General features: G+C 29.5%; 1 protein-coding gene across 1 annotated transcript; it reads left to right on the top strand.

Moving 5' to 3' along the window:
• Positions 1–14,385: 14,385 nt before the first annotated feature.
• On the top strand, positions 14,386–15,567 carry LOC125814275 (RING-H2 finger protein ATL11-like). Its single transcript, XM_049493743.1, has one exon. The coding sequence runs from the start codon at positions 14,386–14,388 to the stop codon at positions 15,565–15,567; it is 1,182 nt and encodes a 393-aa protein (XP_049349700.1).

Here is a 15,567-nt window from a genome sequence, read left to right as displayed (position 1 = left end):
ATATTTTAATTAAGGGTACTGAAATTAGTTAAACACTTTTTGTACATGTGGAGACCGGAGAGAATTTAATTAAAATCTATGAAAATTTTGGTATTTTCTATTCAATTCTCCAATAGATTTTTGAATAATAACAAGTTTTTTAATTAATAAATAAATGACATATGTGTCTGATATTCATGCCAATACCTGTACTTGAGTTACATTGGTTCCACGATCAGAAAGGTAATTATTTTTCCTTTTGATCAATTATTAAACAGGACATAAATTTCCTTTTGTTCTTTTTTTCTTTCTATTTCGTCACTCAAATTAGAACTCAAACTTTTTCGGAGAAGGTAGTAACAAATTATTCTTTTATATAATCTCCCCACATTCTACGAACAATCTCTTCCCGACAAGCTTTCATTTCTAGATCAGATGATTGAGAAGACAAAACAATATTGTTACTCTAAGTCGATTGTCCATCATCTTCAACACTAACCGTATCATCACGTTCATATTCAGTGAATATTCCATCACTGCTTTAATTTTCACGCAAAAAATTATATAATATGGCATAAAGCAACTACTATTTTCACATGCATGTCTAATTCATAGTTATTTATGCCTTGTCGTTGTATTCTGAATCTATTTTTCAATGCACCAAATGTTCTGTCAATTACATTACGCAAAGAGGCATGTCTATAGTTAAATAGATCTTTGCCATTCTTAGGCTCTCTTTCTCTTCCCATGTAATCCTGCAAATGTTATCACATTTCTTTGTACGGAGCTAGAAATTCTTACACCAACATTAACAACGTAATATTTTTCTACCAAATTTTAAAAAATGCAATTCAAATCATACTTATGCTTCTTCTTGATTTCCTCTTTTCTGAAAGACTATAAAAAATGAAATTACTAATTTACATACCATGTGTTGCGAAAAAAAAGTTAACCAATGAGTCAAGAATTTAATTCTCTAGCACTTTGCTACTAGGGGCAGTACCCTCCCAGCCTGGTGCAACAAAGGTGAACCTCATGTCAAAATCATATGCACATAAGACATGTTGTTTAATCGATAGATATGTTCATTTAATATGGTTGGTGGACATGTTGTTTATAATAGATAGAAATGTTTAATATGGTTTGTGGGCATGTTTAATACATATAGTGTTAGGGTTTTGCCCTGATTTTCTTACCATAATTTAAGATTTATTTTTCCTTAAAGAAAAGACAAAACATTACCATAAATGTTTTTACTTTACTGGAAGAAAAATATAATATTCTTTCATATTTGGTTTATTCTCTCCTTTTAGGACTCTTTTTCTAATAAGAAAAGGTTTTAGGACTCTATAAATATAGGTTTGTTTCTTCTAACACAAAGAACAAATATAATCCACAATGTAGTTGTTTAAGAGTTTTGTTTATGGGGAGATTTTCTCTCTACAGTTTTTATGTTTTTTATTAGTTTTTAATTATGTAGACCAATGGTCATATCAAATAATAATATTATATCTTTTATAGTTTTATGTGTCGTCTAATTTATCAACTATATTATTTGCAATTGTAAGCTTCCGCATGACGCCCTAATCACCCTTTATAACCCAACATATAGATGTTTAATATGGATGGTAGGCATGCATGTTGTTTAATCGGTAGAGGAATAATCTAGTTATTTATTAATAGATTAATATTCGTTGAAATTAATAAATGATGGGTAATTATATATATATAAAATATAAAATTTTGAGGTAATTTTTGATTTTTTTTAAAATTTCTAAATACTAGGGAATTTGTCCGTGCTTTGCGCGGTGATTAAAATTTTTAAGGGATAATTTTACAAAATTCACATGCCCTGTGATTTACAATATTATGTATACCTTCCTTATTTTGATTTTTTTAGCCATTCTTTAAATTTATTTTAAATAAATATAAATTAGTTATAATTTGACAACTTTGTCCTATTGTATTAATTTCTTCATATTAATTCACATTATTTTAAAAAATGACTTATAAAATGAAAGTCTTAAAAATAAATCAATAGGAAGAAGTGTGAATCTTTGTTTGGTAAAAATAACGCGTGTATATATATTTATATAATATATATTATAGTATAAACTTATTTGTGTTGATTTATATTTAAAGTATTTATTAAATAAGTCATGTTTTTAATAATATGCATTAATATGAAGAAATTAATACAAACAAGGGCAAATTTGTCAAGTTATAATTGATTTATATTTATTTTAAATAATTTTAAAGAATGGCTACAAAAAAATTAAAATAAGGAATGTAGGCGTAATATCGTAAACTACAGAAAAGGTGAGTGTTATATAGCGAAACCCAAATGAATTATCCCCTTTTTTTTATTAAAAAAATAATTGTTGATCTCTATCAATGTTATGTCTTCTTTTTTCTCCAGTTATAACAACATTAATTGTTCTAATTATATTATTTTATCAAGATAAATGCCAACATGAGTTTTTTTTTGTTAAACTTAACAATTAATATTGAACAAAAGAGATAATTTATTCTTAAGCAATAAGTTATAATATATATATCCTTTAATTAATTTCATTTCTATGTACATAGCAAATATTTTGTGGTAAATTATGATACACATACATACAAGCATTTAATGGCAATTGACCCATATAATTTCTTTTAATCTAAATAAAAGTTAAAAAATATTTTCTATAATTGTTATTAAATAAAATAATAAAAAAAAAGAAACTAAAATAACCATTGAATTACATTTTTTTCTGGCATATACTCTTTCCCTGTCGTTTATCCTTCACTAATGCCTCTACTATTGTTTTGTTTTTTTTTTCTCCCTACACGTTGTACAAGTAAAAGAACACACACGCATATTTATAAAAGGTAAAAGAATTGTACTATACAAACTACAAAGTAGTAGTGATTCAACTTCATTAAATTTAAGTTTGCTAATAATTACTTTTAACAATTGAAGAAATGAAACAAATTAAATGTGAAGTATTGATGTCTATTACTCAATAAAAACTAATCTCCTTCTCATAATTAAGACTCATAAATATGTTATAGTAAAAGTAATAAAAATATTATAATACCGATATTTCGATATTAAAAATAGCTATGAAAAATTAAATATGAACAAAAAAATCATATACCTTTTTAGAGATTTATTACAACAAAATTTTGAAATATTTGTCAATTGAAGAACAAAAGTTAATATTTTAATTCCAAGAAAATAAGAGTAGCATAAGTGAAAAGTCTTTCAACCTTGTGTTCTTATTTAAACGGTGTTCATATATTTATATTAGTAATTGTAATTTAATGATATATATATATATATATATATATATATATATATATATATATATATATATATATATTTATTTATTTATTTTTAAAAGTTTTTTCGTGTTGTTTGGTTATAATATTATTATATCTTTTATTTTGTTACTTTTTTATTGACATTTTTACGAGGAAAAATTAGAGACCAAATCATTTAAATAGAAATTATACAACAAATAACTCTCATACTTCTAAAATTCAATTAGTTGTGCTTCGAATTAAATTTTAAGTTTGTATAAAAATTATACTTAAGAGGCATCATAATGATACACAAGAAAGAAAGAATGTAAGAAAAAAAAAATACAATACATATATCATTGTGATTTTAATCATTAAAATTAAAAATAGAAGGAAAAACAAAATAAACACATTATTGTCTAAAATCTTGTCATATCTACTTTACAAGCCTATCAATATTTAAAGCTTTCTTCTTCTTTTTCAAGTCAAACAAAGGTAGTGAGACATCACTCTTAGCTTGTTGATATTCACTTCACAAATCTGTCACTATTCAAAAGCTTTCTTCGTATAAAAATTAAATTTAAGAGACATCATAGAGATATATAAGAATAAAAAGAGAGAAAAATAAAGAAAGAAAAAAAAAACTACAATACCACATATCATTAAAAAAATAGAAGGGAAAAGAAATCAATACTTAATTAATTATCTATGCTCTTGTCAATATCCACTTCTAAAGCCTATCACTATTCAAGAGCCTTCTTCTTTTTCAAGCCAAATAAAGCATGAATATAATACTATGGTGAAAACGAAGGGTAACTTTGGATAGAATCTCATGAAACAAAAAATATGAATTTATATAGAAAATAATGGAGGAATACCATAAGGTTTCATATTTAATATTTAAGGGTTATGAATATGAAAAGTTGAAAATTATGAGAGTTATGAATATATGCACATTATATCTAATAAAGAAGATATATTATAGTGGGAGGTGAAAAGTTGAGTACTTGAATATAATAAAGACTTTATGAGATATTATAAATAAAATAAATAATTAAATGAAGAAAAGTAGTCAAAAAAAGGAGAAAAAAGATAAATATAAATGGAGGTCATAAAGAGGTGTCACATCACCTTGTTTATGTTCCTCTTATATATATATATATATATATATATATATATATATATATATATAAATTAGAACTTGGCCCAAATACTAGTTTTTATAGTATTTGGAAACTTGATATTCTTGACAAATATATTACCCAGTTATATGGCCAAACACCACTTTCCAAAATTTTCCCAATTTTTTTTTAGGCCAAACGGATCCTAAGAATAGCAACAGAATGCGTGGTACCCTATCCAACGATCAAATATGCATGTATGAAATTGAAAAGTCTATTGGATTTGAAGAATTCTATCACCATACTTGGAGAATGTTTGTAATTCATGTCATAACCACCACCCTATAAATGGACATTTAAAGAAAGTAATTAGGGGTCGTTTGGTGTGATGGATAAGATAAATTAATCCTGGGATAACTTTTTAGTTGCCCTTAATTCATTGTTTGGTTGCAAAGGTAGGGATAACTTATCTCAGGATTAACAATTAGTCTTGGGATAAGTTATCCCTCACTGGGGGTGGTATAGTAATCCCAGGATAAGTTATCCTGGGATAAAGTGGGTAAATTAACAAAAATACCCCCCTTAAACTCTCTTTTATACACCACTTTTACATTCATACATATTAACATAATTTTTAACAACATAATAACATTCACAACCTTAATTATTCGTTGTTTTTATGATAACTATATTTTTCTATTAAAAATTTACATTTTATAAATACAATTTTAATTTATGAATATATTATAAGTTGAATTTATTTGCGTAATTATTATGTTTATTTATATTTTGATTTCTCTTAAAATGTTCACTCCACTACTAAATTACATATTTTTCATTAAATAGTTTATTACTCACTTAAAAATTATATTTTATCTATAATTAAAATGTAGATAACTTTAATAATAAATTTTCTTTTACTTTAATAAACTTAAAATAAAAGTTTTATTTTTAAGCTAAATAAGATGAAATTTTTATTTTTAAACTAAATAAGATGAGAGTTTTATTTTTAAGCTAAATAAGATCAAAATCTTATTTTAAAGCTAAATAAGATGAACATTTTATTTTTAAGCTAGATAAGATGAAAGTTTAATTTTTAAGTTAAATAAGATGAAGTTTAAATTTTAAACATACGGCACAATCATGGAAATGTACACACAAAAATATTTAAGCTAAATAAGATGGAAATTTCATTTTTAAGAATGAATAACTAAAGCTTGCAAAGAAAATGTACAAAAAAAAAAACTAAATAAGGTGAGGGTATTTTTGTAAACAAACAACTTATTCTAAAAAATTATACAATGAATCTTAGTTTGAATATGACAAACCAAACAAGCAATAAAAACTAATCTCAATGTAACTTATCCCAACATAACTTATCTCAGTATAACTTATTCCAGCATAATTAATCCCAGCATAACTAGTATTCAAACCAAATGATCCCTTAGTGTTTAATAAATAGAAACAAGTGTTGGAATAGTTACAACGGTAATGAAGGAGTTTGAAGCGTTGTTGTGGGGATAAACGTAACTTATCCCAACATAACTTATCTCAATATAACTGACGCTTGCTCATTTGTAGGGTGTTTTTTTGTAAAAAAAAATAAAATACTTAGATAATTAATGAAGGGTACACGTTAACTTGCCGTTAGCAGTTTGGTTGAAATATATTCTAGATTAAGGCCTCATTTGTTTTTATTAAGATTAAGACGTCTGAATCTGAATGAACATACGAATGATTAATAAATTTCATTTTTTTCCATTTGATAATAGACTAAGTACAACAGAGAAGCAGTGTTTGAAGTGTGCCTAATAGGAGAATTACAAATATTCTTGAGTAAAGAGAAGGTTCTATCGGGAACTTAGAGACGAGAATCTCCAATCTGTAAAGGTAGTTATCTGTATCTTCTTTACTCACTAATTTTATTTTGAATTGTTGAGATTATTGTGTTTTTCATAAGAATAATTTAAAGAAAAAGTAGCGGGGATAAATAAATAACTTAAGAAATGCGTTAAAGATTTAATTTCACGAAGAGTTCTGTTAATATAAACAAAAGCTATTTGTATAAAAAAAACGAACAAAGATAAAACTTAATAAGTTTTTGAATTCTTATTTTCTTCATGCTTGTTAATTAGTAGAGGTCTGTTACCTCATAGGATTGACAAGGTAAGACCTAACCCCCTTTGCTTGTACTTATTTCTGTTGAGGATTTTTGTTTAAAAAAAAAAAAGTTTTTGAATATTTAAAGGACTAAAATCAAACTAGTAAGTGTATAATTAAGGGACCTTGAATACTTAAAGGACTAAAAACGATAAGTGTATAACTAAGGGACTAAAATTGATAATTTTTAAAATAGTTAAAAGATTAAATCCAACAAAAATATAATTAAGGGATTTCCCAAGTAATATTTAGAGAAAATTTTGGCAAATAGTGTTTGTCCATACAATTTGTCATTTTTTGGCAAATATTCCAAATTCCCAAATACTAGTTTTTTCTAGTATTTGGGCCAAATCTCATTATTTGGAATCTTTTAAAAATTGAAATTTTACACCAAACTTTTATCTTTTACAAAAACACCCTCTATAGTAGTTGTTTGCGTTGTATTACATAATTTTTTACGTGAACACCAAAGTAGTGATAAAATATTCAATGAATATGAAAGTGATGATATGGTTGTTGATGAAAGTGATGAACAATCAATTCAAGGTAACAAAGTCATGTGCTTTGTCTACTTCACGATGTATGGAATGATGCTTGTTGCACTCACTCCAAACTATCACATTGCTCCAGTGTCATGGACACTACTTATTATTTGTTGCGCGAAGATCCAATTGACTTGTAATACAAACTTATAGCTAATTTTGATAGTTTTTAGGGTATAAATCATATTTTTCTAAAAAAAGTGAAATATATTTGTCAAATACTATGACCAAATACATGGTGAAATTTCACCCAAATAATTTTTGTGAAGAATATTTGGAAAACGCTAGCTTAGACCTACTTCCTAATCTCTCAAAAACCTAGAAAACTTATTGACCCACAAAATGTTTGGGGGTAATTAACAAAGCTAGCATAAAAACCTTGAGATTTTACACAAGTTTTACAAAATAAAAATTTCTTATGTTATATACCAGATTTATTTTAATATCATATTCATTGGAATCACTAGATATCAAGGATTTTGTGGGATTTACTTATTGAGGGTGTTTTATTTAAAATTACAGATTTGAAGGGTAGGTATGTTTTCATTACCTCTTGATGGAAAGAATGGTGTAATGCAACTACTTTGGAATGCTTTACCATCGGTTTGAAGTGACAACGGTTAAGTGCTTCTCACTCTAAGGAGATGGTTGTATTACCTCCTTTCGAAATTCTGCTTGTTGAGCAATGAGAAACCCCAGGTGTCGAATTCATTTAAGATTGCCAGTAAGCTATATTGATAATGATCATGAACAAAAATTATATATATCAAAGTTAAAGTCGTGTATTAGTTCTGATGGATAATGAATTGCATATAGGTACTCCTATTTAAAATGGCATCAGAAGTGTTAAGATCTTAACTACTGCCTAATTATATGCTGAGTCAGCATGTTAGTTGTTGATTTTGTTAGTTTGTTACATAACTAATTAGTTGAGTAGGTTAGTTAGTTTAGCCACATCATTGTATATAAATACATACTGACGTCTTCAATAAACAACAATTTTCATTTTCTCTAAATTGATCCACATATGAAAGATGCTCCTATGGAGCTTGTATCAATGGTGGAGTCCTGAATTTGACAAGAAGCATATGGTCTTGTTAGGTCATAACTTCAAGTTATTAAACAATAATTTTTTACCATTGTTCACCGATAATATTTGGCAAGAAAATTTAACCTGATGCTCAAGGTTTGTGAATTATAACTAAATGTGTAAGAAATTAAAGGATGGGAGCATAAAAAATTCAGTTCTAGGGTGAGAAATAATTATGAATCTTCATATACATTCAAATGGCTGAAGGTAATGTTAGTTTGTGGATTTTAATAAATCTTCATATACATGCATGTGTCCTTTGTATTTTATACTAGTCAACCCCCATCAAAACAATTGACAAAATAATGGGATATGAAAACTTGAAATTGCCAAAATTCATTTGTGAAGACTATCCTAAACTTTTGGCATCATCTCAGAGTTGCAAATTCTACATATTTTTCTAGAATTACTGCAGATGATTTGTAGCCTTGAAAGTGAAATGGCAATTTGTTTATGATATCCCCAATAATGCTTGAAGATCGGTTATAGCAGAGAAGAGCTAAAGCTTTTTACCAAGTTATGGGGTTGGAGCCTGGAGGTAGTACTTGTAAAGTGAAACTCTGAAGCAAACCTCCTCCTGATGTTTTCATTATTAACAGAATCTTCAGCTCACTTGTTTCTCTTAACATAAAAGCTGTGGTCAGGAAAGGAAAAGTGTTAGAAGATCCCTAAACCTGATCCTGTTCTTGTTTGGCTTTGGCCTTTCTATGGACCCAACCCAAGTCCTAAAACTACTATTCCAATCTCTTCCGGTTCCATATTCTTTACTCTATTAGTTTGTGATTTCAGATTCACAATTGTTGTAGATATCTCCGCAAGTAAGTATGGTGGCACCGTTAAGACGTTTTTTTCACGCTACAGTTGATATTATGACAAAAGCATTTAGCTTCTAGCATGATAAATGGTGGCGTACGTCTTGCACCGCACCAGATTCCACCAATCCGTCAACAAATTTGGTCAGGTAGGTTAATTAATTAGTAGTAATTTCAGTTTTAGCCTATTAACACTCTCTCTCTATTCCAGAGATACTATTCTAACCCTGTTAGCGATGAGAAAGCAATGGAGGCAGGTGCTGAGATGCTCGTTTGTTATACGGTACTCAAAATTAATTTACATTTAGCAAATAACAACATTATTGACTAGCTAATTATTTTTTAGAGTTATTATTGTGATATTTATTTGCAGATTTTTTTTTTTTTTTGGTTTAGTTGGCAGGATCCTCAATCACCTGTATGGTCTATCAGGGAAAAAAAAATATTGGGACGGAATAAAATATGTTAGATTGGAAACAGAGCAACTCAAGCAAACACATCGGCAAGAATTTTGAGCAAGCAATGAAACAACTCAGGCAAAAATTTCAAATTTACATGCAGAGGTAAATCAGGAATTGTATCCTTGGTATGTGTAGCCTGTCCAAAAAAGTCAAAGAAGCATTTCAGATACCTATTATGATTAGTTGTTAGCGTAGATCATGATGTTAATTCCATCTTTTTGTATTGATCATCGTGTAAAAGAACAAAAACCCATTAATTCTAATGACATACATGTTATAATTGTTGCAGACGAGGTAAATGGACCTCAGGCAGAGGCAATGGATGATGAAAAAGCATGAACCATGGAATTTAAGCTAAGGCTTGAACAAGTATATCCATCATTTAAGGAAAAAATAATTCTATTGCCTTAATGTTTTCTGATGATACATTGTGAAACTTGACATTCTATTGGGTAGCGTTGTGATCTTGGCCTGAAACTTGGTGCAGAAAGAATAGTTGGTCTGTAAGAGGTAGAATCTTCATAGAAATATTTTAGCTCGTGGACCAGTCCCATCCACCCCACCCATTGACTTAACGTTTTGGGTTGGACGCTCAGATTCTTTCACAGATCACAGGTTTTGCTGTCCATTTCAATACTCAAGTATATCCATCCTTGGATGATGAAAAACCATGAACCAGGGAATAGATGATACTCAAGAATTTTTCTTGGTAGCTTTAATATAACAAAAAAATATACTCCATAAGTTTCAATTTTTGTAAAAGAAAATACATACCTATATTTTGAAATAATTTAAATTTTTACTTTTTATTTGTACCTTAACGAGATGATTAATAATAACATATGTATTTCTATAACTTATATTTAAGACCACAATTTTTTTAATTTTTTTTTTACGTTTCTTAAACTTTATGCCCAATTAAAGTACACTTATCCTCTTCTCTTTTTGGTTTTCCACATGATATACGGCACTTGTGTTGAAGCCCAACTTAATTCGAATTCGCATTGGAATGTCACGTAGGTAAAACGTTCCCTAACAAAAGCGACTCCATACTCAAGAAGATCGAACCCGAGACCTTTGATTAAAGACGAAGGAGTACTTAAGACTTTTTGATCATTTACAATTGCAAGTATTAAAGCTTTATAGGACTAAGCAAACATGGGACTTGGGCTTTAAATAAAGTGGATTCATTTCATTTTATGAAATCCAATTACATGGTAAAATCCCAAGTGATGTAGGATTTCACTTTGAATCCATATATGTAATTGGAGTTAATTAAGAATTAATCAAATTTCACTGAATTGTCATTTTGATTAATGTGCCCAATATATCTTGAACTTACAATATACTTAGCTACTGATCCAATAATTAAAAGTATGACAGGCTCAACAATTAATGATGTGTTATATAAGAAAAATCATGATTTACCCTGTCATCACTCTTACTATTTTGATTGAACGGAAAAGGGTTAAAATTGTCCCCAAACTATATGAAATAGACCATTTATATCCTTCGTTACATTTTGGGATCAAAAATGCCCCTGCTGTTATCCTAAGAGACCACAAATACCCTCAAGAGTTAACACCCCAAATTTTTGTTGACAGGGCAAGCCACGTGGAACTAATCCTTCCACCTAAGCGTTGCCAACTAGGATTCACTACAAAAGAACTAGACCTTTAGCGGCAACAACAGTTGCCACAAAAGCCCAGAAAATCGTCACTAAAAGTTTTTAACATTAAATTCTAATTTTGTGTTTTTTTCTTCATTGTTTTTAAAATACCAAATATGATATCGATTAAGTAGGAGTTTGAAGACACTATATGTTTTATTTTTATGTCATATGTAAATGTATAAAATGTACAATGATGCATTATATATATATATATATATATATATATATATATATATATATATATATATAGTATGAGATTTGAATCGAGAAGTAATTTTGATTATTTTTCGTAATAATATTGGATGTTTTTAATATGGACATTGCAAGTTATTTATTTTAGAAAATTAGGTCGCAATCGAAAATTAATTATCATATTATTTTGTTGAAAAAATAGGTTTTACTAGCGAATGGTTGTTGGAGCCTTAGTCGCCACTAAAAATCACTCATAACCTTTAGTGGCAATATTTTGGGATTTTGTGGCGACTTTGTCGCCACCAAAAGTCAAGTTCTTTTGTAGTGAATCTTAGTTGGCAATGCTTAGGTGGAGGGATTAGTCTCATGTGGCTTGCCACGTCACTAAAAAATTGGGGTGTTAACTCTTGAGGGTATTTGTGGTCTCCTGGGATAACTGCGGGGGTATTTTTGATCCCAAAATGTAATAGAGGGTATAAGTGGTCTATTTTGCATAGTTCAGGGGCAATTTTGATCCTTTTCCGTTGATTGAAAAAAGGTATCCCATTTTTTACTTAAAATATTTCTAACAAGATCACATTTTCTTGGTTTGCAAAATTATAACACCATAATACTTGAAGTACAACTAGAATAACAAGTGATTAGTACTTAACAATCATTTGATTAATTTCCACTTATTCATCATAGAAACAGACACGGTTAACGCTAATTAACTTGCAGAAAGCTAGCAAGTGAATCAATTCGATGATTATATGTTAATGGTTTTACTTAATACGGAGATTAAATAAATATGGTTTAAATGGTTATTCAGTTACTTAACAATGATTAGATTAATTTAGACGTCATTATTCATCATAAGACATCAGCATTTCATGATTAGAATTCTATTTTGTAATTTATATGCTAACTTAAAGAAGGGAAAGGACTTGAAGTAATCTATGTTAACATCAATATATTACAAGTCCGATGTAAAAGATAAAAGGATAGTACTTACTCAATAAGCAAGCTTATATTCAATGATTTTGGTGAAAATAATTCCTTAATTTAGTAAAGGGTAGTTATTGTCGTAATCAAAGGTGTTTATTGGACCACCAACGATTATGATAGGATGAGTGAGATATCTCAATTCTTAATTAGGAAATGCACGTTTGAGTTCTAGATTGAAAAAAAATATAGTAGGAAGCGCATTTCCTCCATATATAGACCCTACATGGTGTTAAATCTATATTAGTCGGGATAAATTAAAATGTAGTGGCACACGATGATTTGGTGAAAATAATTCCTTAATTTAGTAAAGAGTAGTTATTTTTGTAATAAAAAAAATTATTGGACCACCAGCCGATCGATATAGGATAAGTGAGATATCTCAATTCTTAACTAGCCGGAGGTGCGGGATTCAAGGTCTGAATAGAAAAGAAATTCCTAATAGAAAACGCATTTCCTCCATACATAGATCCTACATAATATTAAATCTGAATTAGTCGGGATAAAAAGGTATTGGCACCAGATAATAATTTAATCAGCAATTATTATCCATTTCTTTTGTCAATTACAGCTGAAAACATAGCTAGCGTAGCTGCCAAGAGCAGTTTTTTCAAACATTGTTACCTTGACCAGTGAAAGTTTTCTTGCCAAATTTTACACCAACAGTTTTGAATCTAATCTCATAATTTATGTGATATAATTTGATTTGAAACCAAAATTAAGAAAGAAAATAAGATAATTTTTACTTTTCTTTAATCTAAAATAAGTCATAGATATTTATATCACTATAAATTATTTCATTATTTTTGACAATGATTAAACAAGAAAATGAGTCATATAAACTGACACCCAGCCCCAGGGTGTAATTAATCTTAGGTCGTGTTTTCATTAAAATTCTTCTCCTAGAGAGAATTTTTAAGTGACGATATATCTCATTTGTTTTTTTCCTTTTATCTTTGGCCACAAAAGAAGGGAGATTAAATTAGTCAATAGACAAGTTCTTTATATAACTTTGTTTTAATCATCTAATTAATTTGTCACTTATGTTTTGATTCTTGTAACTTAAAGTATATGGTTGAAGGCGTTTTCCCATCTATTACCATTGAATTACAATATCTAATCTTATATTACCAAGATTTGTTGAATTGGTCTTCAAATAAATTGTGTCAAACTATAAGTATCTGGTACGTATAATAATTTCAAGATGAAATTTGAGATTAACTTTATTCCATGTTTGAGTTGATCAAATATTAGGTAATCTCAGGATTATATTATCATACAATTTGTATTAAAACGATGGGATTAATGAAATAATCTTATAAGATATCCTTACTTATCCCATCTCACTTACCAAACAACCCTTAAAGTAATTTCTTAGGAAAAATGATTGAGTTGCCCCCAAATACTTGACTAAAATAAACAAATTGAAAAATCTTTTTAAATCTTTGAATCGTTTAATGATTAGTTCCACCTAATTAGTAGGAAACATGAATGCCACGAACCAATTATTCCCTTCCTTTGTCAAGACCACAAATGATTAACTCTTCTATTGTAGGATAAAAAATCAGTAGAGTTTATTTCACCCTTAATCAGTAGCAAAATCATAACTCCCATTTAAAAATAAAATAAAATTATACATATAAAAAATATGAATAAAGGTAAGAGGAACATACACAATATACACAAAAAAGGCTATCGAATTGGAATTTTCAACTATAAACAAGTATAGCAAAATCACCTTCATTCTTAATTTTTGCTGCAACAAAGGGATTAATTCTGTATTTATATATACAACGTAATTTTTTTTGAGCCTTTAATCGCATTCCGGCCACCAACTCACTCAACTAGTCAAAAGAAATCATAATTGTCTCTATGTCCCTTAAAACAAACGAAACCTTCCAACCCCACGTCCTTAACTAAAATGCCCCTACTTGTATATATATATATATATATATATATATATATATATATATTTATTTATTTATATATCTTCGATCCACGTCTGGCACTTAACTTATAACATATCGAAATCAAATGACAATTACTTGTCGATCATTCATTTGATTAATTTTTTTTTTCTAATGAAGATGATAATCGAGCTAAGCCATGGCTTCTGCGTGATTTTCCTCTGTTTTTTCCTTCTCGTGATGCGTGTTATATCGCAATCAGAAATAACACCATCACCACCATCACCGCCACCATTTTCATTCGATACGAAAATAAAAATCAATCCACCTACAGCTATCATTTTAGTTACACTTATCAGTGTCTTCTTCGCTATGGGAATTGTTTCAGTCTACGTCCGTCAATGCGCCGACCGCCGCTTCGCCAGCGACTTCGAATTTGCAGACGAAGATTCTGGACGACGCGGCGCTCGATCGCATGGACTAGACCCAGTAGTAATTACCTCTTTCCCTATGTTTTATTACTCTGATGTTAAAGACCACAAAATTGGGAAATCAGCGTTAGAATGTGCGATTTGCTTAAATGAATTCGAAGATGTTGAAACTCTTCGACTTCTTCCTAAATGCTCTCACGTTTTTCATCCAAATTGCATCGACGCTTGGTTATTTTCTCATATTAACTGCCCTGTTTGTCGTGCCAATTTACTCCCTGACCCCAGGGATTTCGAAAAAATCGCCACGCCGGGTTACTATTCGAATTCCGGGTCACCTGACCCGGAATTCGGTAACTCGGTCCATGAGGTAAATATAGATATCAACAATATCGCTTCACCTGAAGTGATAAATATTGCACAAACACCTGTACATAATCGTCCACCAAGGGCAAATTCGAAAATTACTGGAAAATTTCCAAGGTCTCACTCGACGGGTCACTCACTGGTTCGACCCGGTGAAGATCGCGAGCGATTTACGTTGAGGTTACCAGAGGAGGTTCGAGAGAAATTGATTAATTCGGGTTCGAGTCGAGCACAAACCAACTCGTTATTTCCAAGTGAAAGAAGTATGCCAAAAGGGTACAGAAGTAGTAGCGTGGGAACCGGTTCAACACGTATTAATCATGAAAATTATGAGCGGTTTAATGAGGAAGGCCGGTGGGGGTTTACAACGGTTCCACCTTTCTTTTCGAGAGGCGGTTCAACCCGGTCTTCTAAGGATGGTAACGGAGCTGGAGATGATATAACGGTGGTTTCAAAGAATTTATTCAAGTCTATTAAGTCGCCATTTGATCGCATCTTTGAGAAAAATAGTAGTGGTGAACGATCGTTTGATAAACTTAGGTTAGGTAGTTCAAGTAATTGA

This window comes from Solanum verrucosum, unplaced genomic scaffold, assembly GCF_900185275.1.
Source record: "Solanum verrucosum unplaced genomic scaffold, falcon-dt-bn FXZP01000230.1, whole genome shotgun sequence".
Classification (NCBI taxonomy): domain Eukaryota; kingdom Viridiplantae; phylum Streptophyta; class Magnoliopsida; order Solanales; family Solanaceae; genus Solanum; species Solanum verrucosum.
This window is presented reverse-complemented; position numbering and strand designations above follow the sequence as displayed.

Coding starts and splice junctions, on each gene's coding strand:
- LOC125814275 (XM_049493743.1), top strand. CDS start 14,386: ATGAAGATGATAATCGAGCTAAGCCATGGCTTCTGCGTGATTTTCCTC.